This window comes from Macaca fascicularis, chromosome 16, assembly GCF_037993035.2.
Source record: "Macaca fascicularis isolate 582-1 chromosome 16, T2T-MFA8v1.1".
NCBI lineage: Eukaryota > Metazoa > Chordata > Mammalia > Primates > Cercopithecidae > Macaca > Macaca fascicularis.
This window is the reverse complement of record NC_088390.1, coordinates 17255087-17278403: the sequence shown is the minus strand read 5'-3', so window position 1 is coordinate 17278403 and position 23317 is coordinate 17255087. Positions and strand designations below refer to the sequence as shown.

At 54.1% G+C, this 23317-nt stretch overlaps 1 protein-coding gene and 1 non-coding gene across 20 annotated transcripts in view; both read right to left on the bottom strand.

The window, feature by feature from the left end:
• MPRIP (myosin phosphatase Rho interacting protein) overlaps window positions 1-23317 on the bottom strand; it is a 144052-nt gene that overhangs the window by 7699 nt on the left and 113036 nt on the right. For 10 of the 19 annotated variants that reach the window (XM_045375294.3, XM_074018688.1, XM_074018689.1 and 7 more), the window contains 9 exons: window positions 19328-19898; window positions 16987-17103; window positions 10428-14234; window positions 5891-6038; window positions 4951-5068; window positions 3679-3838; window positions 2324-2443; window positions 1228-1314; window positions 328-490 (listed from right to left, as the gene is read on the bottom strand). In XM_045375294.3, the coding sequence (XP_045231229.2) occupies window positions 328-490; window positions 1228-1314; window positions 2324-2443; window positions 3679-3838; window positions 4951-5068; window positions 5891-6038; window positions 10428-14234; window positions 16987-17103; window positions 19328-19898 (5291 nt within the window). The remainder of the gene's footprint in view (window positions 1-327; window positions 491-1227; window positions 1315-2323; window positions 2444-3678; window positions 3839-4950; window positions 5069-5890; window positions 6039-10427; window positions 14235-16986; window positions 17104-19327; window positions 19899-23317) is intronic. The other 9 variants (XM_005583004.5, XM_005583003.5, XM_074018693.1 and 6 more) reach the window with 1 other exon arrangement.
• On the bottom strand, window positions 7854-7960 carry LOC123569679 (U6 spliceosomal RNA). Its single transcript, XR_006693480.1, has one exon. It is a non-coding gene; the product is annotated as a U6 spliceosomal RNA (small nuclear RNA).

Sequence of the window (23317 nt, the reverse complement as noted above, 5' to 3'; positions counted from 1 at the left end):
TCCTAGGATCAAGCAGCTAGTGAGAGCTACTTCGGCCCAGTGGTTGAGTTCTTTAGAAAAATAAGACTTGTTATTACTTCGAAAATATTATGCTGATATTATGGGTTCTCCCTAGAGCAATCAGCACAGCATCCACTGCTGCGCTGGGGAGAGCAAGGCCTGTCTGGGGCAGCTGTGTGAGGCTGGTGCTCCTGCTCCACTGGGATGCCTGGGTCTACAAGCATCACTGGGACTCTTCTGCCTCGAGTCAAGCACCGGGAAACCTCTATGACCAAACCCCCAGAAGCCCCCCAGCAATAGCCCAGAGGGCATGACCCAAGGACACACCGTATCCGGACACCGTGGCACTGTCAGGGGACTTTTCCCCCAGCGCTTCCGTTGCAGCCTTGAGCTGCTCCTTCAACCTGCTGATGTCACAGTCAGCCTTAGCCTTCGCGATGCTGAGCTCTGTGTAGATGTCTTTGTACTTGTCACTTGCGTACTTCTTGTCCTTGGGAGTGAAATGACAGAGAATGGTAGTTAAATCCAGGAAAGAGGAGCACGCACAACGTGGCCTGTCTCCCTGGGGACTGAATACGGTGGGGAGGCTTGCTTTGGGCAGGAGAGGAGGCTTGTTCACCTCTGTCTTCTAGAGGCAGAAAGTGGCAGAGAGGAAAAACCATGGGGCCTGAGGACACAGGCACAGCCATCAGGACGTGGAAGGATAATCTCCAGGCCCCGTGAGTGCAGGAGGCAGTTCCGGGATTACCCGACCAGCCTGGTGTGGCTCTGAGTGCCCAGGCCCCTCCCTTGTGGGCTTTAGCCTGGAAAACCGTCTCTGTGTCTTGGATTCCCTAGGTGACTGAGTGACCACCAATGATTCTGTCGTCTCCCCTGATTCCAGGTGTCCCTGGAGGAGGCTGGTGAAAGCCAGGAGGTGGCTCAAATGGAAGTCAAGCCTTGCCTCACTTCACAGGCCTTTTCTCTGGAACATTCCTCCCAAAGGACACAAAAAGCACATACACACTGATGCTGGAGCCAGGCCAGGCAGGTTGCTCATGTCCACGTTCCCATAGCACCTGCCTGCAGGCTGGTCTTTCAAGAGAACTTGATTTTGGAAAGTGCCTTCCTCACAAGAGTAAAATCTGCTTCAGAAGAATCCACGCTGAGCCCCAGCCTGAGTTCAGGAGGCGCATGTCACCTAGAGCCTGTTCCTGTACCCGCCCTCCTGCGGTGCGGTGGCCTTACCCGCAGTGCCGTCTGCAGCTCATCCTTGAGGGAGCTAATTTCCTGTTTCAGGTACTGTATTTCCGATTCCTTTACCCGCAATAAGACCTAAAATGACAGAGAGATTAGGGACCAATATTCAGGAGTAAATGAACCAGGGTCTCCAGAGCAGGCTGAAGCGTGCAGAGGGCTCTCCAATCACCAGTGAGCAGGGCAGCCCCGCAGTGCCCAACGCGGGGAAGCATTGTTTAAACACCGCTCACAGCTTCAGCCTCACATACAGAAACAGGAAGAGGAAAGAAACGGCCGTGATTCCTCCCAGTGCCAAGACTCCCTCCTCAGCCTGGGGTGCTGTGAGCTAGACCTGCTTGTCTCTGGGGACCAAGCCCGCGAGAATCAGGAAATGCTACCACTGACACTTGTGTCAGACTCACTCAGCCTCTCCTGCCCGCCTTTTTGGTAAAGCACTCATTTAGTACAAGGCACAGGCACAGCAGACAGAGGCCCCACACCTGGACTTGTGGCAGGAGCTGATCACACCAAGCACTGCTCCCTCCCAGCCTTGGCCTCTCAGTGTCGCTGCCAGGAGGTGGCTCCACTACAGAGACGAAGCTCGAAGCCACCAGAACCGGCCCAGCCGGATGAGCTCTGGCTGGCTGAGTGCTGAAATTTTAGCACATTTTAGGGTGAAATTTTAATTGAACGTGGAGAAATCTAAGTGCCTTCCTAAAAGGACACCCTATACTCCAGAATCTATCATTCTGACATAAAGCGAGCCTCCCTGACCTGAGCTGCAGCAGCCACATGGCTACAGAACGTGTCCTTTTGAGTGGTCAGTGTTTGCGGCATGGCAGAAATGGAGAGGAGTGGGTGGGGAGAGTGAGATGGGGTCAGGATCCCCACAGCCTCTCGAGGGCCCCGCTCGGCTAGTGGCTCTCACGCCACTTGGCAGCTCACTGCTCCTCACCACCTCCAGGTGACTTGGATCGTCCTGGACCCTGCAACTCCTGCTGTCTCAGGTCTGTCCCTCCCACAACCCTGTAAGGGGCCATGCCGCACTCCCCTGGGGCTCCTGGGTGCAGAGCTGAGTCAGGCAGGGCCTGGCTCCTGATGGTACCTCTAGTTCATAGGCATCCTTGCCCTGTGCAAGGGGTGACCCAGTGGCCTCCCCACCGCCGTCCCCAGTCAGCAGCGTCCGTAACCGTGTGATCTCTGCAGCCAGGCGGTTGTTCAGCTCCTGGGGGACAGCAACACAACAGTGACACTCCAGAGCTGCCTGGGGCCAAGTCGCATGACACGACCCGGGAAGGCCATTTCCCTGGGTTCTTTGTGTCTCTGTGGAACTGTGTAGGTGTGATCCAATTGATAATCCTTAATTCCTTTCTGTCACAATAACTAGTGTCAATCTGTTCCATGGCTGGTCCCATCTGAGCTCCTGTGGGGTCATCTTTAAGCCACAGCAGTAATGAGTGGACCCAGTCCTGCCTGAGTAGCCTCATACACAGCCCTGTGCAGCAGCCATACCCCTTGGGAAGGCCTCAGGTGAGGATGAGACTATGTGCCCAGTCCCAGCGGGTGTTTGTGCAGGGCGGGGTCATAGAGGGCTGTTTAGTTTGGTGCCCACATAAAAGCCAATATTGAACGAATCCTGACTCGAACCTTTCAATTAGCCAGGATTTAAATGCACCCCAATTAACTAAGGAACAAGCAAATTTTTATTTTTATTATTTTTTTTGAGACTCCTAGGCTGGAGTGCAGTGGCATGATCTCAGCTCACTGCAAGCACCGCCTCCCGAGTTCACACCATTCTCCTGCCTCAGCCTCCTGAGTAGCTGGGACTACAGGTGCCCGCCACCACGCCCGGCTAATTTTTTGTATTTTTAGTAGAGACAGGGTTTCACCGTATTAGCCAGGATGGTCTTGATCTCCTGACCTCGTGATCTGCCTGCCTTGGCCTCCCAAAATGCTGGGATTACAGGCGTGAGCCACCACACCCAGCCAGAGCAAGCAAATCTTAAGAAAAAAATCTGACAAAAATAAATGTGAGCAGTAAGCCTGACCCTGAACAGTGTCAGCTCAGTCCCTGAGGGACAGGATCCTGGAGGACTAGGATGACCCTGCCAGGCCCTGCCCAGAAACAGTGAGCCAGAGGTTCAGAGGAGCAGAGAGAAGACACCAAGACACCCGAGAGTCTCGGAAAGGGTCAAAGCTAGAGTGACGTCATGTGTATGCAGGTGGTGCACGTGGCAGTACAGCCTTGCTCTAGCTATCCGCGGTGACGATTCTGACAACACAGATGGCCACGCTGGATGGCAGGGAGAAGCCTTGGGGCAGGTGACCACTCTGTGGCTCAGGGACCTTCATGCCACTTTGAAAGTGAGGCCTGGCTCTAGCACTGGCTCACCTGACTATGGGTCTACCTGACCTTGAGTGCCCCTGACTAACCTTGGGCTAACCTGGCTGCAGGCTCACCTGGTTGTGGGCATTGAGCTCTTGGTTCTCACGCTGGCACTGCCGCAGGGCCTGCCGCTCGGCTTCCAGCGCCTGGGCCAGGTGGGCATTCTCCAGGCACTTCTGCGAGTACTGCTCCGAGAGGACCTCCAGTTCCCGCTGTACCGACTGCAGCTCCTCCCTGGGGAGAGGGCAGCACTCACTCCTCTGCCTGCTTCAGGAACAGGCCTCTCAGAGGCCGGTGTCCCTCCTTGACATCAGACACAGCCAAGCACAGGTCAAGCCTGCACAGCCTGTTGTCTTAATCAGCCTGGGTCATATAGAGCAAGGGATCCCTTACAGAGATGACCTCACCCTCACATCCCTCCCTGGTCCTTTCTCACAGTCTGACAGTCCTACAGCTAGCACTTCTCTGGAATGCCAGTCAGGACAGAATCCAGTCTGCGGCCACACAGACCTCCCATTTCTAGACTCTCTTCTGACTCAGAATTTGTTTTCAGTAAACCCACTTTCGAAGCCATCTGTGTCTGATAGCCAGGACCAGGCTCTACACAAGACTCAAAAAACCAAGCTTCCTGAGGTTGTTCTGCCACCCTGGATCCAGGAGGGCCATCTCTCATGCAGGTGAACCAGGGATGAGGGGCTTCCAGGTGAGCCACCCTGCTCTGACCGAGGTCAGCATGAGCCTCTACAGGGTGCCACTGACCGCTGCCAGCTCCTGAGGCAGGACCCCTAGCTTCAGATATACTATAAAGGCTCCTGGTAGAGCCTGAGTGCCGTGACGTTCATGGTGGCCAATCTGTGGGCTCTTGGCTGTGTCAATTCTACCAAGTGAAAAAAGTTTACAGCAGTTACTCTAGTATTGTTCTATCCTTCTGCCTGTGCAGAGGGAATCAGCACATGTGTGGTTTTAAACCTCAGTGCTAGTTCTCACTTCTGCCCGGTACGACTAAGTCCAGCTGCCTAGCTCCTGGTGGGCTAGCGGGGCAGCTGTTGAGGAACATATCTGGGTGGTCGCTGGGATCAGCCCTGGACAAGAGGGGAATTTAAGATTTCGTTTGCTGCATCTCGTTCTTGGCATTTCAAGAAACAGTCTCTCTGAATAGAGGAGGCCCCACTTGGGCCACATCCTGCACTGGACAGGAGGGCATCTGAGTTGCTCCCAGCACCCATGGGCCCCAGGCCCCAACTTTTGGAGGCCTCTGCAAAGACACAGGAAGGGCCCAGCTGTGGCCTGGCCAGCCACCTTCCAGAGGCCCTCCCAAAAGCAGATGGGCAGGCCCAGCCACTTACAGGTACTGGCGCCGCAGGGCCTCAACGTCCGAGTTGACGCTGCTGATCTGGGACCGCTGGCTCTTCTCCAGCTCCCGCTCCATCTCCTCCCGGTGGGCATTCTTCATGGCTTCGATGGCTGCAGGCAAGGACACGGCCTCAGCACCAAGGGGTCATGCCCTTCCTGCTGGCAGGGGTGGGGAGCTCCATACAATGGAGTGGCACTTGCCACTGCTGATGCTTGCTTACTCAATCAGCAGTCGGATTTTGCATGACAGGCTGGCCCCTCATGAACCAATTCTCTGAGGTGGGCGCGGGCTGGGAGAATTCTCCATGAACTCCCCCTGGAAGGAATGCACGTCTGGCTTTTTTTTTTTTGGTGTTAGAAGAAAACCAAACTGATTAAATAAATGTCAATGTTAAATGCCAACATGAGTTTATAAAACAAGCAAGCTTTTGTGCTGGTGTATTTTATTCCTTGGAACTAAATTAACAAACCACTGAGGTGGCGATTACATAAAGAGAAGGCAGCGCAAGGCACAGGGGACATGCTTGTTTAGGGCCACCTGCCGGTGAGGCTACATATCCTCATGCTGAGGGCAGGGGCACTCTGGCCAGAAGTGGTCCCACATTGACAGGAGTCTGTCAGGGGGTAAGTCACTGGCTGGACTGACACTAGTCAGTCTACTTGTTGGGATGGGAAAGTCACAGGTTGGGACAGCTCCTTGTGTGCAGCTGGCCACGACGGGGCTGTCGGGTTGAAGTGTGCGCTCTCAGCTCACAAACTCTCAAAAGGGACCTGAAATTGGCCTTTGCCTCAGAGTGAACAGTCAAAGAAGCCTTCAACAATGAAGCTTACATCTCAGCCAAAAGGCAATTCAAAAGCGGCCATTCCTCTGAGTTGTGTGTCTGGCTCAAGAAAAGCTGGTCACCCTGCCCTCAGAGTTACCCCACCCCCTACCTGAGATGGTGGCCGCTGTCTCCTCGGCCAGGAGGCGGTCTTTCTCCTCCCGAAGTTTCTCTAGCTCCCGCTGGTGCTGCCTCTGCAGATCTTCAATCTTCTTCTGGTGCGTTTCTTCCATTGCTGCAAACCCTCGCTCGCACGTGGCCTGCAAAATGCAAAAGGGGCTTCATCGACTTCTTTACCTCTAAGTTGGGGCCCTTTTTAGTAAATGAGCCAGAAATCCCACCCCTTCCAGGCCCAGCTGTGACTGGGCACTCACTGAGCGTGCTTCACCATGGGCCTCCTGAGCAGGATCCCTGGGGCTGTCTGGGGATTCTCAGTGATGCTATCAGAGCCTTCAAAAAAGGGTGTTTCTAGTCAACTCTACATCTTATTTCTGTGATTGTGCTGTGCCCCATTTCTTCCTGGAAGAAGTTGGTATGGTGGGTTGGGAGAGGCTGCTATGAAATGGAAATCAGCCAATCCCGGACCTTCCTGCGTTGCTGCCAGGTGGGTCCCATAGGAAGGAGGGAGGAGAGAGCACGTGTGCAGGGGCTGGCTGCATCTGGTATGGAGGGACAAAGTGAAAGGCCCGTAAAACAGGGATGAGGGACTTGTCTGCTGGAGGGAACCAAGGCCATTCCACGTATAGGGAGTGGCCTAGCGGGCACCAGGCTGGGAACCTCTCAACCCACAGTGGGTTGGGGGCACACACAGTCCACTTCTGGGAGCTGGGGGTTGGGCTCTGCCACTAGCCAGCTGACAACCTCCAGCTGGTCACTTAATGCTCAGGTGTTGACTGAGGGAATAAGATGAGGCTACAGGATCTCCTTCCTTCTAGCCTGTGTCTTCTTTCTTACTTTTTTTTTTTTTTTTTGAGACGGAGTCTCGCTCTATCGCCCAGGCTGGAGTGCAGTGGCGCGATCTCGGCTCACTGCAAACTCCGCCTCCCAGGTTCACACCATTCTCCTGCCTCAGCCTCCAGAGTAGCTGGGACCAGGCGTCTGCTAAAAAACCACGTCTGGCTAATTTTTTGTATTTTTAGTACAGACAGGGTTTCAACGTGTTCGACAACATGGTCTTGATCGGCCTCGTGATCTGAACACCTCGGCCTCCCAAAGTGCTGGGATTACAGGCATGAGCCACCGCACCCGGCCCTTTCTTACTCTTTTCTTAAAGGAGAAGGGCACCAATGACTTAGTACCTCTGCTAACTCCAACAAGACAGGAGACCTGCTTTCCAAGCTCTCCTGTACCTCACTAGAGCGACACATGCATGCCCCAGGATGGGAGCAAGTCACACCAGGAAGCCCAGGCCTGGTTATCAGAGCTGCACTCACTAACAAAGCAGGTGAGCGTGCTGCACAGCTGCTGGGAGGGGTGCGTGTGCAGCTATTTTGAGCATGGAGGCACACACTTTCTGTCTAAATCCTTCACATGGTCTGCTTCAGAGAAGGGACTGGGCCTCTCGCTGAGTTTTAAAAACTGGAAGAACGTGGCCACATTCCATTCGAAATTCAAGTGTGGGGGCTTCCCCACTCTGGGCTCACAGCCTGCATCACTTGGTTAATCTTCTTGCATGTGGATTCAAGAAAGGATACCAAGAGATCCTATCAGCATGCCTGGGCATCTTTCTCTGGGCCCACTTTTAGCGATGGCCATCTCTGAGAGCCTCAGGCAGTATTTCCCAACTCGTGGTCAGTCTGGACTTGACTGTAACCTATGTGCTGCTCTGGGCGAACAGCTCAGCTACTGCCACTATAACTGGGCATCCCACCCCCTCTCCCAGTGGCTCCACCTGGAAGCAGCTGTCTCTTCCTGCCACCCTCACACCTCAGGATGGCTGCAGGAGCTCGGAGCTCTGGAGCTCCTGGTCTTCAGACCCCACGTTTGAGCTCTTCTTTCTCCCTCCCACTTGCTTTGGTTCGTATGTGGCTTCTCGTTAACACATTTAACTAATAGGTCTTTTTTAATTAAAAAAAAAATATATGGAATACTTCACGAATGTGTGTGTCATCCTTGTGCAGCGGCCATGCTAATCTTCTGTGTATCATTCCAATTTTAGTAGAGGTGCTGCTAAAGCGAGCACAACTAGTATTAATAGATCTTTTAGGTCTTTTTTTTTTTTGAGTCTGCTTGCTGGGAAAAGCCTTATTTTGATCTGAGTGCTTTGGAATATTAAGCAGGTAAGAGTCAAAAATCTAACAGAAGCACTGGGACTCTTTAAAGACCCAGTTGCTTCTTTGGAGAGAAACTATATGCTAAAAAATAACTGATCTTGCAAACAAATGTTAATTTAAGCCAGTCATTCCTGGGACCAAAAGAAGTTCATCGATGACTACAATTGTGGTGTGGTGGAAGCCTGTGGACATTAGAGGACGGCTGTTAGGCCAAGACCCTGTCCCCAACGACCCAAGTGGAAATCTGCATAAAGTGATGAAATCTCAAGGTGCTGTCTATTTACAAGTTCTGTATGTCTGCAGGGGTGGGTGAGAACCCCACACCTGGGCTAGAAGCTCCCAGGCACAGGAGGGGACACTATGCAATGGCAGCTAAGGCAGCAGGGAGTGGACAGTGTCCAAGCCCTTGGGAGGGGCCTCATCCTGACCTGTATCATCTGTTTCTCCCTGCTGGTGACACTGGCCCAGCACAATCTCTGGTCAGTTCTCAACATGAGGCAGTCCTCTCTCTTGTGATTTCTTGCTCACTGGTGGTATAATGGCACCTCCATGGGGCCTCGCCTGCACCTGGTTGGCAAACCTAAAGCAGCCTCGGTGTGGAGGGGGCTCTTACAGATGCAGACAGGAAGCAGGGCATCGCTGTGCCCAGGCCCTGCCCCTGTGGACCCTGCTGATTGTCTGGGATGCTGCAGGGAAGGACACTAGCAAGCATGTTTGGGGTCAAAGCAAAGGTTTGTGCAATTAACTTTTCAAGGTGCACTTGGCCCCATCTGGGTGCTGCTTTTGGTGAACTGACCACAGTGTCATCACATACACACACTTTCAAAAGATAGCAGTTGAAACCTTCTCACAACTCATAATGGTTTTTAAAAGGTTTTGACTGATTTGGGGAAAGAATGGTGAAAAAGAGCTTCTCTGGCTAATGCCTGTAATCCCTGTACTTTGGGAGACCGAGGCAGGTGGATCACCTGAGGTCAGGAGTTCGAGACCAGTCTGATTAACACGATGAAACCCCGTCTCTAGTAAAAATACAAAAAAAATTAGCCGGGTGTAGCGGTGAGCGCCTGTAATCCCAGCTACTTGGGAGGCTGAGGCAGAAGAATCGCTTGAACCTGGGAGGTGGAGGTTGCTATGAGTTGAGATCACGCCATTGCACTCCGATTTGGGCAAGAGAGCGAGACTCTGTCTAAAAAAAAAAAAAAAAAAAAAAAAAAAAAAAAAAAAAAGCTTCTCAGCTCTCCAGAGGTGCTCGCTGACAACCTGTGTGTCTTGGTGGGGCCGAGTCCATCACACAGACGTGACGTGTGAGCTGCTGATTCCATTCAGAGCTACAGGAGTAAGGGGCTGGGAAAAACAGGTGTCCTGCCGGACAGTGGCCGTGGGGATGTGCGGACAGGAGCAGTGGCAGCCGCATGGGAGTCAGAAGCTCGCTGCACAATGGTGCTGGCTGTGCGTGCACCCGGCTCTGCCACATGAGCGTGGGAGATGCCACCTGAACATGGCTTTTGAGGGGCCTAGTCATCCTAGCCATTTACTGGGGCAGCTTCCTGAGTGGGAGGAACATAAGGGCATAGGTATCATGGTAAACTTTTGAGTCTAAGGGATGACGCTTGGCAGCCACACATGGTGGGTGTGGTCTGTAGCTACAAAGAGTGGGGCCAGAGAGTTGGACCTCCACTCAGCCCACCCCCACCCCCAGGCCCTGGCATGTCGCCTTTGTGCTCCAGGACCTCAGGGGTGGGGGTGCAGGGCAGTTCTGGGGAAAAGCTACTTGTAAAGGTCCTGGGAAAGGGGACAGGAATGGCTGGAGGCTGTGCTCAGTGGGAAAGCTCTTCTCACCAGAGCACACATCAAATGCCAGTTCCAGAGAGGGACCCTCTGCCCAACCGTGCTCTCCTAGGGCAATCAGGGGGAGATTGCCCTCCAACCGGGCCCTGGCTCTCCGGGGTGTTGCTGTGACTGCAAGGTTGTCCTCAGGCAGCTGCCTCAGATTTGGGCTGGGACTGGGCCAGGTGAGGTTCTGGGGGCGGGGTCAGGAAGGAGGCAAGGCTGGCAAAGGGATTGGGGACTACTCTCAGGAATACGGAGAGGCCACATTAGGAAGGCAGAGAAATGCTGGAAAGACTACATGCTCCTCTCCCACCAGGGACCTTGGCGGCCCTCCTGCTAGTTCTCCTGGTGGAGGACGCCGGGGGATGCCGAACAAGAGGCTAAGCCCACGGCCCAGGCCCTGCTGAGACCACACCACGGTCAGCAAGCAGAGGGACAGCAGCACATCCCCTCAATTCTGCTTGCACAGTAGCTGAGCCAGACATCCCCACACCCACCCCGTTATCAAGGAGGATCTGCTTTGCAAACTGAATGGGGCGTTAAGACCTTAAGGCTCTCCAAGTCCCTCTGGTACTTCTCGCGCAGTGTGGCCACGTCGCCCTCCAGGTCCTTGTGTCCCAGCTCCTCCCGCATGACGTCCATCTGGGCCTCCAGCTCCTGGATGCGCTCTCTCAGCCCAGTCATGGAGTCAGCCTCTCCCTGGGTGGCCTGCCAGTCGGGGGCAGGGGCCGGCAGGGCCTTGGGGTGCGGCCCCTGGTGGAGGCAGAGGGTGTCCTGAAGGCACCTCAGGCTCTGCGAGTAGTGCTCCTGCAGGGTCCTCAGCTCCTCCTCATGGATTGTCTGCAGCTCCCGGACCTTGAGCTGGAACCTGTCCTCCAGGGTCTGTATCTGCTCGCCATGATGCCTCTCCATGTCCTGCCTATCTCTGACCGAGGCATCCAGCTGGCTCAGGACCCGGCTGCGCTCAGCCTGCAGTGTGCTCTCAGTCCTGGTCAGCTGCTCCACCACGCACCGGATCTCCTCCTCATACCTGCCCCGCAGGGTGAACATGCTCATGCTGTGTTTGCTCTCCGCATCCTCCAGACACTGCTGCTGATGGTCTAGCTGGGCAGCCTTGGCCTTGAGCTCTGCATTCTCCCTTTCAACGATGGCGATCACATCCAGGTACTCGCTCTTCTGCTTGCGGAGAAGCTCCTCGTACTCCTCCCTCAGGGCCTGGGCTGCCTGTGCCTGCTCTGAGCAGGAGGACTCCCGGGTCTGCCAGGACTCCTTGCAGAGCTGGAGCTCCTTCTCATATTCTAGCCGGATTCTGCAGGCCGCATAGCACACCTGGGCCTGGATAATGGCATCCTGAACCAACAATGAAGAATATTGACCGAGGCCTCCAAAACAAGTGCTATATGAGAGACTCTGTGATGCCTGGAGAAGCTTCTGGCAATCTCTCAGCGATTCCACAGGTGGCAGAGATGGTAAGGCAGCAGCTATCTCCCCTAAGAGGCTGGCCTTTTCCTTCAGCTGCTGGGCAAGCTCCTCCTGAATAGCAACAAAGGCCCCAGGGCTCTGGTCAGTCACATGGAAGGGCTCCTGAGAGCCGTCTGAGTCTCGGCCCAGGACTTCTCCTAAGGGTCTCAGGTCCCAGGACAGCTGCACACCATCTTCATGGCCCGCTGGAAGCCTGAGGGCTTCCAAGACCTGCTGCATCACTCTCTCAAAGTCTGGGGTTTGGTAGGCTCCCAAGATTTCCCCCAGCAGGCACTTGTGCTGCCGCAGGGCTGTCTGGGTGCCCCGCAGGGTCTCCTGGATGCTCTGCAGCCTGCGGTGGAATGACTCCCTCACTGACTGTGTGGCAAAGCTGAGCTCTGCCCTGACCCACGTGGCATTGGCCAGGATGGGGGCCAGGCCCTGTGGGATGCTCTGCTGCCCGTCTCCTGAGGCACCGACTGCCTCTCCTCCCAGCGTCCCCAAGTGCTTCCTCAGAGACTCAACCTGGCTCCAGAACTCACCGTCCACCAGCACCTTCTGGGCCCAGGTGTCTACGGGGGCCCCAGCAGATTCCATCAGTGGCTGTCCTGACCAAGAAATCTCATGGAGCATTCTGGAGACATCTGATGTTGTGTTCTTCAGGGAGTCTGCTATCTGGCTGATCAGCGAGGCCTCCAGAGCAATCTGGTCAGAAAGAAGCCTCACCCGCTCCTGCTCTGTCAGCTCAGGCTGGGGGCACTGCTGCAGGGAGGCAGGTTTCCCGTTCTCCTCGGTGCCACCTGTCTCCAGTTGTGCATGGGACCCGCCAACGGCTGGGGCTGGCCAGTGCCGTAGGGCTTGGATGGCGCTGACTAGCTCACTCTCCACACTGGCCAGGGAGGCTGCACGTGCGTCCTGCTCATCCTCCTGGCTGGCCCTAGGCAAAGATCTCAGTTGTTCTCGGCAATTTTCCAGGCACATCAGGGCCTGACTGTTCTTGACCTGGAAGTCCCCAAGCTCTCCAACATGCCCTTCAACCCTCCTGGCCCTCTCCTGCCTCTCCTGCTCCAGCTGGGAGGCCAGCACACCAACCTGGAGCAGGCTGGCACGGAGCTGCTCACGCAGCTGGGCCTCGGTGCCTGCCCACTGATGGTGCAGTGCGAGCAGTGCCTCACGGCTCTGACCCTGCTGGCTCTCCAGCCTCACGGTCACATCTTTGAGCTTTTCCTCTGTGACGTAGAGCTTGGTCTCCAGGGAGTGGATGATAGAGAGGTACGTGTCAGAGTCGCCAGGTGCAGGCAGTACACTGGGTGCAGGCTCTGAGGACATGCTTTCTTCTGAGGGTGACCGGTCCTGGCTGGTGTCGGAAGATGTGCTGCTGGTCCAGGTCTTCTCGGACCCTTCGGGGTGAATGTATCTTTGGCACTGGATTGTGGAGAACCGGATTCTTTGCCTTTTAACACCAGGTGCCCCCTGGTCGAGTTTGGCTGTGCCCTGCTGATGGCCCTCCCTGTCAAGAACTTCCACTGACTTTGGGGGCACCATGCTGTCTTCCCTACTGGGGCTGCTGTCACCATATTCCTCCCCCAGAGGAGCCCCCAGGTCCTCGTCCTCATCCTCGAGCCTTGTGTGTGGGAGGCCCAGAGGGGCCCTAGTGACTTGGACTGGTTGGCCTGGGAGCAAAGTGCCATCCCTTTCTGTCTCTTCAGGGGTACGCTGTGGCTCTTCCATGTCCTTTGGAGATTCACTTGCAAATTTCCTTAAAATCTCTTCTTTTGCCTGGAGCTTAATTTCTGTTTCCTCTAAGCTGCTCCCCAAGGCAACCATTTTAACCAAAGCCTCATTGAGGTCCTGCTCCTTCTTCTCCAGAACCTTCTCATGTGCTTCCTTAATGCGCTCCAGCTCTTCCTCCTTCTCTCTCAGCAGAGTGTGCATGCTCTGCAGCTGGCTGGAGACCCTCTGGTAGGAGTGCTCCAGGCTCTGGTTGTCGGCCTCTCTTCTCCTCAGCTTTTCCCGGAGCTCAGCCACATCCCCATCGGATGTGGCCACGCGCTCTGTCAGCTCCTGGAACCGCTGCCTGAGGAGGTCCCGCTCATCGCAGAGGCTCTGCACGTGCTCTGCGAGCCTGCGCACACTGGCCTCTCGCGCCTCCAGCTGCTCCTCCAGCTGGTGCACCTGCTCACTGCCCTCGAAAGTGGCACTCAGCTTCTCCTTCTGCAGGGTCTCCACCTGCTGTGCCTGGCCCTGCAGCTGGTCTTCATAGGCGCTGGCCTTGTCTTCCACCTCCTTCAGGTTCTGCAGCAATGCCTGCTTCTCCTTCTCACAGCTCTCCAGCAACAGCTCGTAGTTTCTCTGCAGCTTCTCCTCCATCAGCCGCTGGGCCTGCTCACTGGCACCCAGTTGCTGGCTGAGGTCAGCAATGCGCTCTTGCAGCCTCTGGACCTCCTTTTGCCGGTCCCGCTGCAGCGCCTGCTGTGTCTCCAGGCCCCGTAGCTCCTGCGTCTTCTCCAGGAGCAGGGCCTCAGCACTCTTAAGCTTCTGCTCGCTAGCCCTCAGCTGGCTGCTCAGCGCTGCCTCGCTGTGTTGCCGCTCCTCCAGCTGCTCGCGGACCCGGCCCTGCTCCCGCTTCAGGTCGCCCTTGAGCTTGGCCAGCGCCTGCTCCTTGATGGCTAGTTCGGCGGCTGCATTGCTGAGCCGTGCCTGGAGGCTCCGGATCTCAGCCTCGTGGTGCCGGATCGTGTCCTTGGCCTCCCCATAGCTACGCTTCAGGGTCTGAATCTGGTGTGTAATCAGCTCCTGGCGCTGGCACTGGGCTTCAAGCTCACTTTGAAGGTCTTGGTTGACTCTATGGAGCCTCTGCCAGGCACCCGATGGGGAGGCGGCCACTTCAGTCTTAAAAAAACCGATTAAATACTGGTTAGTAACACTCGGGCCTCCCAGTTCTGAGTGTCACACCTCTGGCCAGGAACAACCACAGAAAGCTCCTTGATGGCTTTGGCTTTTATCCTTTGCACAACTTTATCTTTTTTCCCATTAAAAAAATCCAACAAATTATCTTTTTTCTTTCTTTTTTTTTTTTAGTAAGTAGCTGCTTCCAGGTAAACAGAAAACATGGACAATAACATCAGAAAACAGCTTTAACCAAATAGCTTCTAGGAGAAATAAACCAAACAAAACTGAATAATGGAACACACTGAGAAGCAAAACAAAGACTAAAGGACAAGAGAGCGCCAGGAAGAGGGACAGGCGGGAGGAGCAGAGCACCTGCAGCTGTTGTTTCACAAAACAAAAAGTATGCAGTCTTGACAACAAATCCTAAACAAGCGCAGGACGTAAGGTGTAGGTAAATGATGCCACTTCCTTCTAAGACAGGAGGAGAAGGAAGGAAGGTAACGCTCGGGAGATGTCAGCAAGGTGACATCCAAACATTTTCCTGTGGAAAGTGTAGTCAGTCCTCTAGAGTAACAGGAAGAACTAATCTCTACCTGTAAGAAGACAAAACGAGGGGGGAACGGAAACCATGGAGTAAAATACAACAATCAACAAAACAAACAAACCTTTGTGGAGTTCAAAATGAGAAAAAGTGAAGCATGCAAAAACAAAACACAACGTAAATGAAACAAAACTCCCCACACTGAAAGGCATGCAGAGACAGAACTCATTAATGTAGGGAAAAACAACACAAACAAGAGTGAGTTGAGCCCAGCCTAAGAATCTGGCCTGCCTGTGGCTCCCTCTCGGTCTGCTGGCCGGGGAAGCCACAGATGTGACACTCAGTTATGTTAAGTTCAAGTTACACTTCACGCTCAATGTCCAAACCATGCAAGCTCCTCCCAGCAGTTAGTGTAGCACCCACCCCAGCAGCTGGCTCCTGACCCTTAACCCCACAGACCCCCTGTGCATTCTGAGTCGTGATTAAAAGCATTTCCAAAGCATAAAGGGTGGTGAAAAGTCACAGGTTATTAGACTTAGGGAAAAGGTATTAAAGACCAGCTTTGCCCAGTGCTGACCAACAGGGGCTTCAGTGTAGGCTCATGCAATTATCCAAGTTAGACAAAGAGGCAGGTTCCTAGGTTAGCAATGTGCAACGTCCACTGCTAGTACAAGCTGAGTATCCCTTATCCAAAATACTTGGGACAAGAACTATTTCGGATTTTAAAATATTTGCATTCTACTTACTGGTTGAGCATCCCCAATCCAAAAATCCAAAACCTGAAATGCTCCAGTAAACGCTTCCTTTGAGCATATGTCAGCGTTCAGTTTTGGATTTTGGAGCATTTCAGATTTTTGAATTTGGCATGCTGAACTTGTATCTTTACCACCTGATTTGAAGTCAATTCTTACAGGCTGAGGCCCAATCAAGAATTAAAAAGATGCTCCTCAAACCTGGAGGGCAAGTGCAAATGACCTTGGCGGGGAGGCCCACCGTCACCAGGTCTGAACTGGGCATGGCAATGACTATGGCGGAAGAGGCTGGAGAGGAGAGTCTAGGGAACGTGGGGCAGAGAGGAACAGAAGGCCCAAGGAGCACGCATGAGAAGAAACTACAGAGAGTCTGCAAAGAGGCAGACTATGGTCAGAGGCCAGCTGAGTGCCCGTTTCACCTGCTGCCTGGGACGACTCAGACCAAGGTCAGCGCACTACGGTCTGGAAATGTAGACACTCAATACATGACAGAGACTCGGGGTCTAAGAGCTGGAAGGGCCCTCAGGGATCCCTGGGTCTAAGTCTACACAGGCAGTAGGCTGCCGCTGTAGAGGAGGGGACACATGCACTTGCTTTGGGGGTCAGTAGCAGGGCCAAGTCTTGAACCGAGGACCCTGATTCTAGTGTTATACCCTCAGCCATTGCTGAGAACTCAGGCTCCCTGTTCTGGTACCCCATTTCACTTCTCCTGCAGTATTTATGTATCAATCTTCCTATCACAATCTCCCCTACCGCTCAATGGGGACAGGAGTATATCTGTTTCATGCCCGATACTTGGCACAGGGCCTGGCACACTGCAAGAAAGTCAGCAGACACAGGCCTGCCCTTGGACCAGGTTAGCTCCAGCCTTGTGACACCCCTATACCAGGGCTCTGTGGTACAGGATCTCAGAGGAGGTATCCCGGGGTTGGACTAGTAGTGGTAAGAGCCCCAAGTCTGCCTGCAGATGTGGTATAAACACAGATGGGAATGGGGTCCAGTGCTAGCTTTGTCACTGACTTGCTGTTGGTTGTAAGCAGGCACCGGACTTGCTGTGTGATTCAATGTCTTCAATCTGTACAACAGGCCCAATATTACTATAGTGAAAACTATGAGAAATCACATGCAAATGTATGGTATTCATAATAAATGTACATTGGCTACTTTCAGAGTCAAAAGGAAAGGGCACCACAATGATTTTATTACCAAAAAAAGTCCTTAGATATAGAGGTTTCAGGGAGATTCCCCAAAATGTCATACCAGGAGGAAAAAACACCACCCCCCCGGGCCCCAGCACATTGAGAGTCCAGTCCTGTGGCAGAAGAGCCCAGGGGTGTGAGCTCCCAGGAGGCGGCCCCTGCTGAGCCAAGTTTTGCACACTCCTAGCCTGCCTGAGCATGAACCCTTCACACTGAAGCTCCTGAGCGCACCATGGGCCACAGCAGCCCCTCCACCCTACCTGCAGCACGTAGCCCTCACGGGCGCTCTGCTCCCGGCCCAGGGCCACCCTCAGCTGGTCCTGCAGGAGCCGGTTCTGCTCCAGAAGGTCTGAGGCCTCCTTCTGGCTCTGCTCCAGCTGTTGGCAAAAAGACATACACTTTTATGCAAAATGACAACGACAAACAAAGCAGCTGCCCAGCACAGACTCTTTCACTGGTCTTCCATGCGGCCCAAGAGTTTTGGAGTCTCCACATCTCAGCAAATGTGCTGATATGGCCTTTACCAGCAGCATTTGGAAGTGAAGGTTCCAATGCAAGCCATCAGTAACAATGACAGACTCCGTACCCTCTGGGGACCAAGGAACTACCTTATCCTTCTTACTCCAGGCAGCCCTGGGTGTCCACATAATTCCCACGCCTGCTCAAGGTTCCAACGTGCACGCCCTATACAGGCACCAAGGCCCATAAGGGGTGTTCATTTCTGAGAAGGGGGCTGTGTCCACTGGGGAACAAGGGTTTTGCATCTGTATCTAGAGGAAGACCACCCCATGGGGTCCTTGTGAGTGTCCTCAGCTGGTCACACAGGCCAGGTTAGGCTCTACATGGACCACTGCGAGTGGTGGCCTCAAGCAGGCCTCACTCCAGGGCCCACAATGGTCTCAACGGAAACCACTCCATTTGACCAGTTTTACATGATGGATTCCACAAAGTTCTGTTTGCAAAAACGGTTCCCGCAGTTCTCTCAAACAAGGTGTGGACACTCATGAGTAAGCTATTTTATACTCTTCTTGCTTTCAACAGCTTCAGCTACTCATTCATCCGTCCACCTCTTCCCCACACACCTCCCAGGTGCCTCCTGATGCCTGGCTGTGTGCAGGGCTACCCATCCTGCTTCCAGAGCTCGTGCTGAGTGGAGCTATGTGTGTAGTGGGCAGTCACGCCAGTGCCACCCAGGTTGTTGCCAGGCTGTGCTGTGAGAGGCGGGGAGACCTCCTTTATTTTTTTGAGACGGACTCTCGCTCTGTCGCCAGGCTGGAGTGCGATGGCACAATCTCAGGTCACTGCAACCTCTGCCTCCTGGGTTCAAGTGATTCTCCTGCCTCAGCCTTCCAAGTAGCTGGGACTACAGGCACATGCCACCACGCCCAGCTAATTTTTGTATTTTTAGTAGAGACAGGGTTTCACCATGTTGGCCAGGATGGTCTTGATCTCCTGACCTCGTGATTCACCCACCTCAGCCTCCCAAAGTACCAGGATTACAGGCATGAGCCACCACGCCCAGCTGACCCCTGACTTTCAAACAGTGAAGACTGACCCCCTCAGATTGTTGAACCAGTGTGTCACCTGCTGGCTGGTCCATTTTGGTAGCTTGAAGTAATGTGAGTTTCAACTGTTATTTTATTTCATCTTGCCTTTGTTATTTGTTAATGGATGAGGAAAATGAAAAAGTACAAGTATTAGTGCTGGTGATAACTCAGCCTCATACAGTTAATACAAAAAAGATCAGAAGCATAAGGCATACCCAAGTGGCAAATCTTTAACAAACTACTTACGTAAGAGAACATATTTGAAACACAGTGTTGAAAACTGTCCCTAAATTGAGAGTGAAACAGGGAGTTCCACAAAAACCGTAATGCTATACGTCCCTGGTTACGAGACTCCCTGTCCAGACATGTAAATCCACCGCTGTAGTTCTGCAGACTGCATTTCTGGATACATTTCAATGAAATAACATCTTATTTTATAGTTTGGGGGCCGGCTTGTTCATCTCTGTACCCAGGTGCACTGAGGGCCTCATGGAGGAGTGACAGTCACAGGGCAGCCTTCATCCACGGCCTACCCCACCTCACCACTGCCTTCTGCTTCACATCCTCATGACCTGGGACCCAGCTGTCATCTCCTGCTGGATGCCCCTGGCTTTAGATCTGATCAGCCATCCCCAAGCCACTGTAAGAGCACCTGGGGTTGATCTCTGCCTCCAGCTTTGACCTGTCCAAGCCAGGGCTGCCTAACGCAAAAGCCTCACCTTGCTCACGCCCCTCCTGCCATCGGGAGTCAGAGCGAGGAAACCACTGGGGACCTGCAACGCCGCCTGCCTCTCAATGGCAGTGGCCCGCACCATGGGATGAATTCCTCTGTGCCTGGAAGGCCCCCTTCCCTGTCCTGCACGCACTGGCACGCTCCCACAGCTCTCAGGTCTGCCTCAACTATGAGGACTCATCTGTGCGTCTGTCTCCCCTAGGGGTCTGCAAGTCCCTCGAGGTTAGGACTGTGTAGATGAACCCCTAAGGCCACAGCTTACAGCTGATGCTCTGGAAAGGCTGCTGGGAGCAGGGGGAGGATCTGGTCCCAGGCTATTACCTCCTTCTCCAGCAGAGAGGTCAGCTCGTGTGTGGAGAGCCGGTCACCCCCATCTTCAGAAGACAGGTGGACGGGAGCGATGGGCACCTGCTTCTCTTCCCGGAGAGGCGTGGTCTCCACCTGATGCCACCGCTGCTCGATCTCCACATGGACGTTATGCGTCTTGAGGTCACTCACAGGCAGCCCTGGGCTCCGGTCCACCTCCATGCGCAGGGCTACATCCTCAGTGCCTGGCCCGTCTGTGGCGTCGAGCATCCCAAAGCGCTTGCGGCGCTCCTCCCGCCTCCGTGCACGCTCCCGCTCCAGCTCCCCAGGCTCCACCTCAGGGCGCAGGGGCTCATGGGTGTCAGTGGGCCCTGCGCCACCCACCCGCTCCTGAGCCAGGGCCTGCTGGATGGGACGGAACTCAGCCCAGTCAAAGGTCTTGGAACGGCCCTCTCGCCTCCGCTCCCGTGCGCGGCTCCTCTTCTGCTCAGGGTCCGGCTCCCCCGGCTCTGCCTCTTGCTTCTCAGTAGGCCTCGGGCATGTCTCAAAAGAGGAGCTGCTCTTGTTTTTTTCCTCTGGCAACGAGCTGTGGAGCAGGAGGATGGACATAAGACTGTCAGGGGTGACTCTGGTGTGGCCTGCCAGGCAGAAGCTGGCAATGCTGAGCCACGACCCAGCCCCTGTGGGCACCACATCCTTTTCTATCCTAATCCCTGAAGAGGTGCTGTGAGGGGCTCACTGGGGTGGCCCCTTTGCCAGGGTATGGAACCAGGGGAGTCCCAGGACTCCCACAGCCTCACAGGCAGGACGGGCCAGCCCTGCCTTGCTCAGGGCCAAGAACTGCATCAGGCTACACCTGGGCACAGCCACTGTACTCGCCTGGTGAGGCCTTGCCTCTGTGCATCCCTGGACTAGACAGTGGTAACAAAATGAGGGAAAACTAGCACTTCTCTAGAAGGGCTTACCTTTTAATAAGCAGGTAACATGATCAGTTTTTTTTTTTTTTTTTTTTTTTTTTTTGAGATGGAGTTTCACTCTTGTTGCCCAGGCTGGAGTGCAATGGACGATCTAGGCTCACCACAACCTCTGCCTCCTGGGTTCAAGTGATTCTCCTGCCTCAGCCTCCCGAGTAGCTGGGATTTCAGGCATGTGCCACCATGCCTGGCTAATTTTATATTTTTAGTAGAAACGGAGTTTCTCCATGCTCGCCAGGCTGGTCTCAAACTCCCGACCTCAGGTGATCCGCCCGCCTTGGCTTCCCAAAGTGTTGGGATTACAGGCATGAGCCACTGTGCCCATCCTAAATCTATGTTTTAAAAGCCCAATCCAGCTGCTGGTTACCCGCCACCTTGAGGAGGCAAGCAGCAGCCAGCAACGGGACATAAGCTGCACAGGTCGTGCTCATGGCAAAGCCAGGTCTGCCAAAGGAATCCACCATGCCTAGTCCCCATCTGCTAGAAGCAGAGATTCCTGGGGAGGCCTCGTCTGCAGCAGCGGAGGAACAGGGACATTGCCGATGGCAATTTGTCAAGGAGGCTTGGAGTGTCTGAGACAGAGGTTTGTAGACTCTAGGGATAGGCCCTAGAGACTGCCAGCTGGTACGAGGCTGACTGAGTGGCCCTTAATCTCACCCAGGCCCTCAGAAGGCAGTTGCAAGCCCACCTGGGAACAGTGAGGGCCCAAGGAGGAGCTCCAGGGAGCACATGTGTTTCAATCAGGTCCAAAAGGAAAGGAGTCTTTAAAGAGAGAACCAACGAAAAGAGGAAATGGCTGCCATCACCACCTGGAGCAAGGGTCACCCGTCCAGGCAGCAATCGGGTGACAGGCAAAGTGCTTCAGAGTAGGGGGATCTGCAGGTGTCCACTGTAAGAGTACGCTAACATCTGGAGGAAAATGACACAGGGCAGATCTCTGGCCATGGAGAGTGTCAGGATGACACACAGGGCAGGTTGTGCACGGAGGCCCCCAGCCGGGCCCTGACAGCCGCCAAAGTCACAGCCACACCAGAACCTGCCGCACTCCCCAGGAGAAACCTCCCCACAAGGCTCCTCCAGCACTAAAGGCAGGAAGCGCCCTGCAACTTCCCCACTCCCACATTTCAAGAAGGCGACGAGAGCAGGATGAGGACAGCAGCTTCTGAAACTGCAGTTTCTGTTTTCATGCCTCCTTGTGATTTTGCCTGGCAGCACTAAAAAACTCACATTTTTCCTCAAATAATAAAAGCCTACACAGAGGAAGAAGAAACGCTGAAAACAAACTGGTAGAGGGTGAGCACTCTACCAGACTACACAGATATGCTAGATTATGAAGTAGTTATTAGGAGGCCAACTGCCAGGTCAGCTTTCATAGGAGAGCAAAACCCTTGTCTCCTCATTCATTTCCCTGGGCCCAAAGCCCCTGCATACAGGCAAGCAGGCACTCAAGTGTGGAGGCACCTCTCCTGAGCCGTGTGCAGGCACAGGCATGTGCACAGGTGCATTCCTGACACCTGCCCTGGGACATCCCAAAGCTGACTTCTTCCAGCCAGGATGGCCCATCTACAGCACCGAGCCCAGGCCTGGCGGGGAAGAGGGGAAGCAGAGGACCTCAGGCCAGCCACCCACATGCACGCCCACCACTCCCCGTCCTGGACCCCTGTGATAAGCTCTGTTTGCTGCCAACAGCCTGGGCAAAGAAGCTGGGGCCTTTCTCACTTTGCTCTGGGGGCTTCCTAAAGGTGCTTGGAAAAGAGTTCTTAGCTTGCCAAGCTTGGGTGTCTGCTCCTGATGGGAGAACCATGGAGGCAGTAGCTGAGGCCACCACAGGATGTGGCCACTGGAGGGCGGGGGAAAGCCTGCGGCAGCCCTGGGTGCCTCCTACTGGCTGTGCATGCAGAGGACTTGTCCCTAACCAACAAGCCAGCTCTCTGAACAGGATCCTGAGAGACAGAGGGCAACCTGTCCTGGCCACGGCCTCTTGACCTTACTAGACAGTGTTTGTTTAATAAATGAAGTCATGAACAAATGACAGACACAGAAAAGAGGACTAAAAAGAAAATAATCAATTAGGCAAAGAGGTATGGAGTCGGCAGGAAGAAGGCAAAGGTTTGGATACAGAACGTGTCTTTAGGCCAGCCACAGTGGCTCATGCCTGTAATTCCAGCACTTTGGGAGGCCAAGGCGAGTGGATCACCCGAGGTCACAAGTTCAAGACCAGCCTGGCCAACATGATGAAATTCCGTCTCTACTAAAAACACAAAACTTAGCCGGGCATGGTGGTGGGCGCCCGTAATTCCAGCTACTTGGGAGGCTGAGGCAGGAGAATTGCTTGAACCCAGGAGGTGGAGGTTGCAGTGAGCCAAGATCACGTTACTGCACTCCAGACTGGGTGACAGAACAAGACTCCATCTCAAAAAAAAAAGAACATGCCTTTAGGTCAAAGCTTCCAAGGACAGCCCCTGCTGTGACACTGCCATACCCAAGCAGCCTAACCCACAGCACAAGAAATACATTTGAGATGTAATCTACATCACATGACCTGAGAAATGGCACCAGAGGTGCTCAGATGCATGGAGGCTCTGAAGCCTTGAGGTGGGAACAGCAGAGTTCTGGCCCTCAAAGGACCAGCCCCCACTCTGGAATCTTCCCTGCTTTTTTTTTTTGGGAGACGTCTGAGTCTTCTGATTCTCCACTTTCTTTTAAAATGAGAGCTAGGTCTTTAACCTTCAGGGCAGGAGGAAGAAAGCCCAAAGCAAAATCTGAGGCGCATGAACCACAGAATGCTAACACAGGAGAGTTTTTCAACTTGGCTGCACAGAAATCAAATAGACGTAGGAGTGAGGTGAGAAGGTGGCCAAGGCAAAGAAGTGCTGGGTGGCCTATGGATGCTGCACACAGGGCCATCCTCATGCCAGCAGAGCTCAAGGCCTGAGAGCACCGACTGTGGGGCTCAGGCTGGTCTGGCCAGGTGCCTGCTGACACAGATGGAAGATTCTCCACCGAAGCCCAGTTCTAATGACCAGCATAC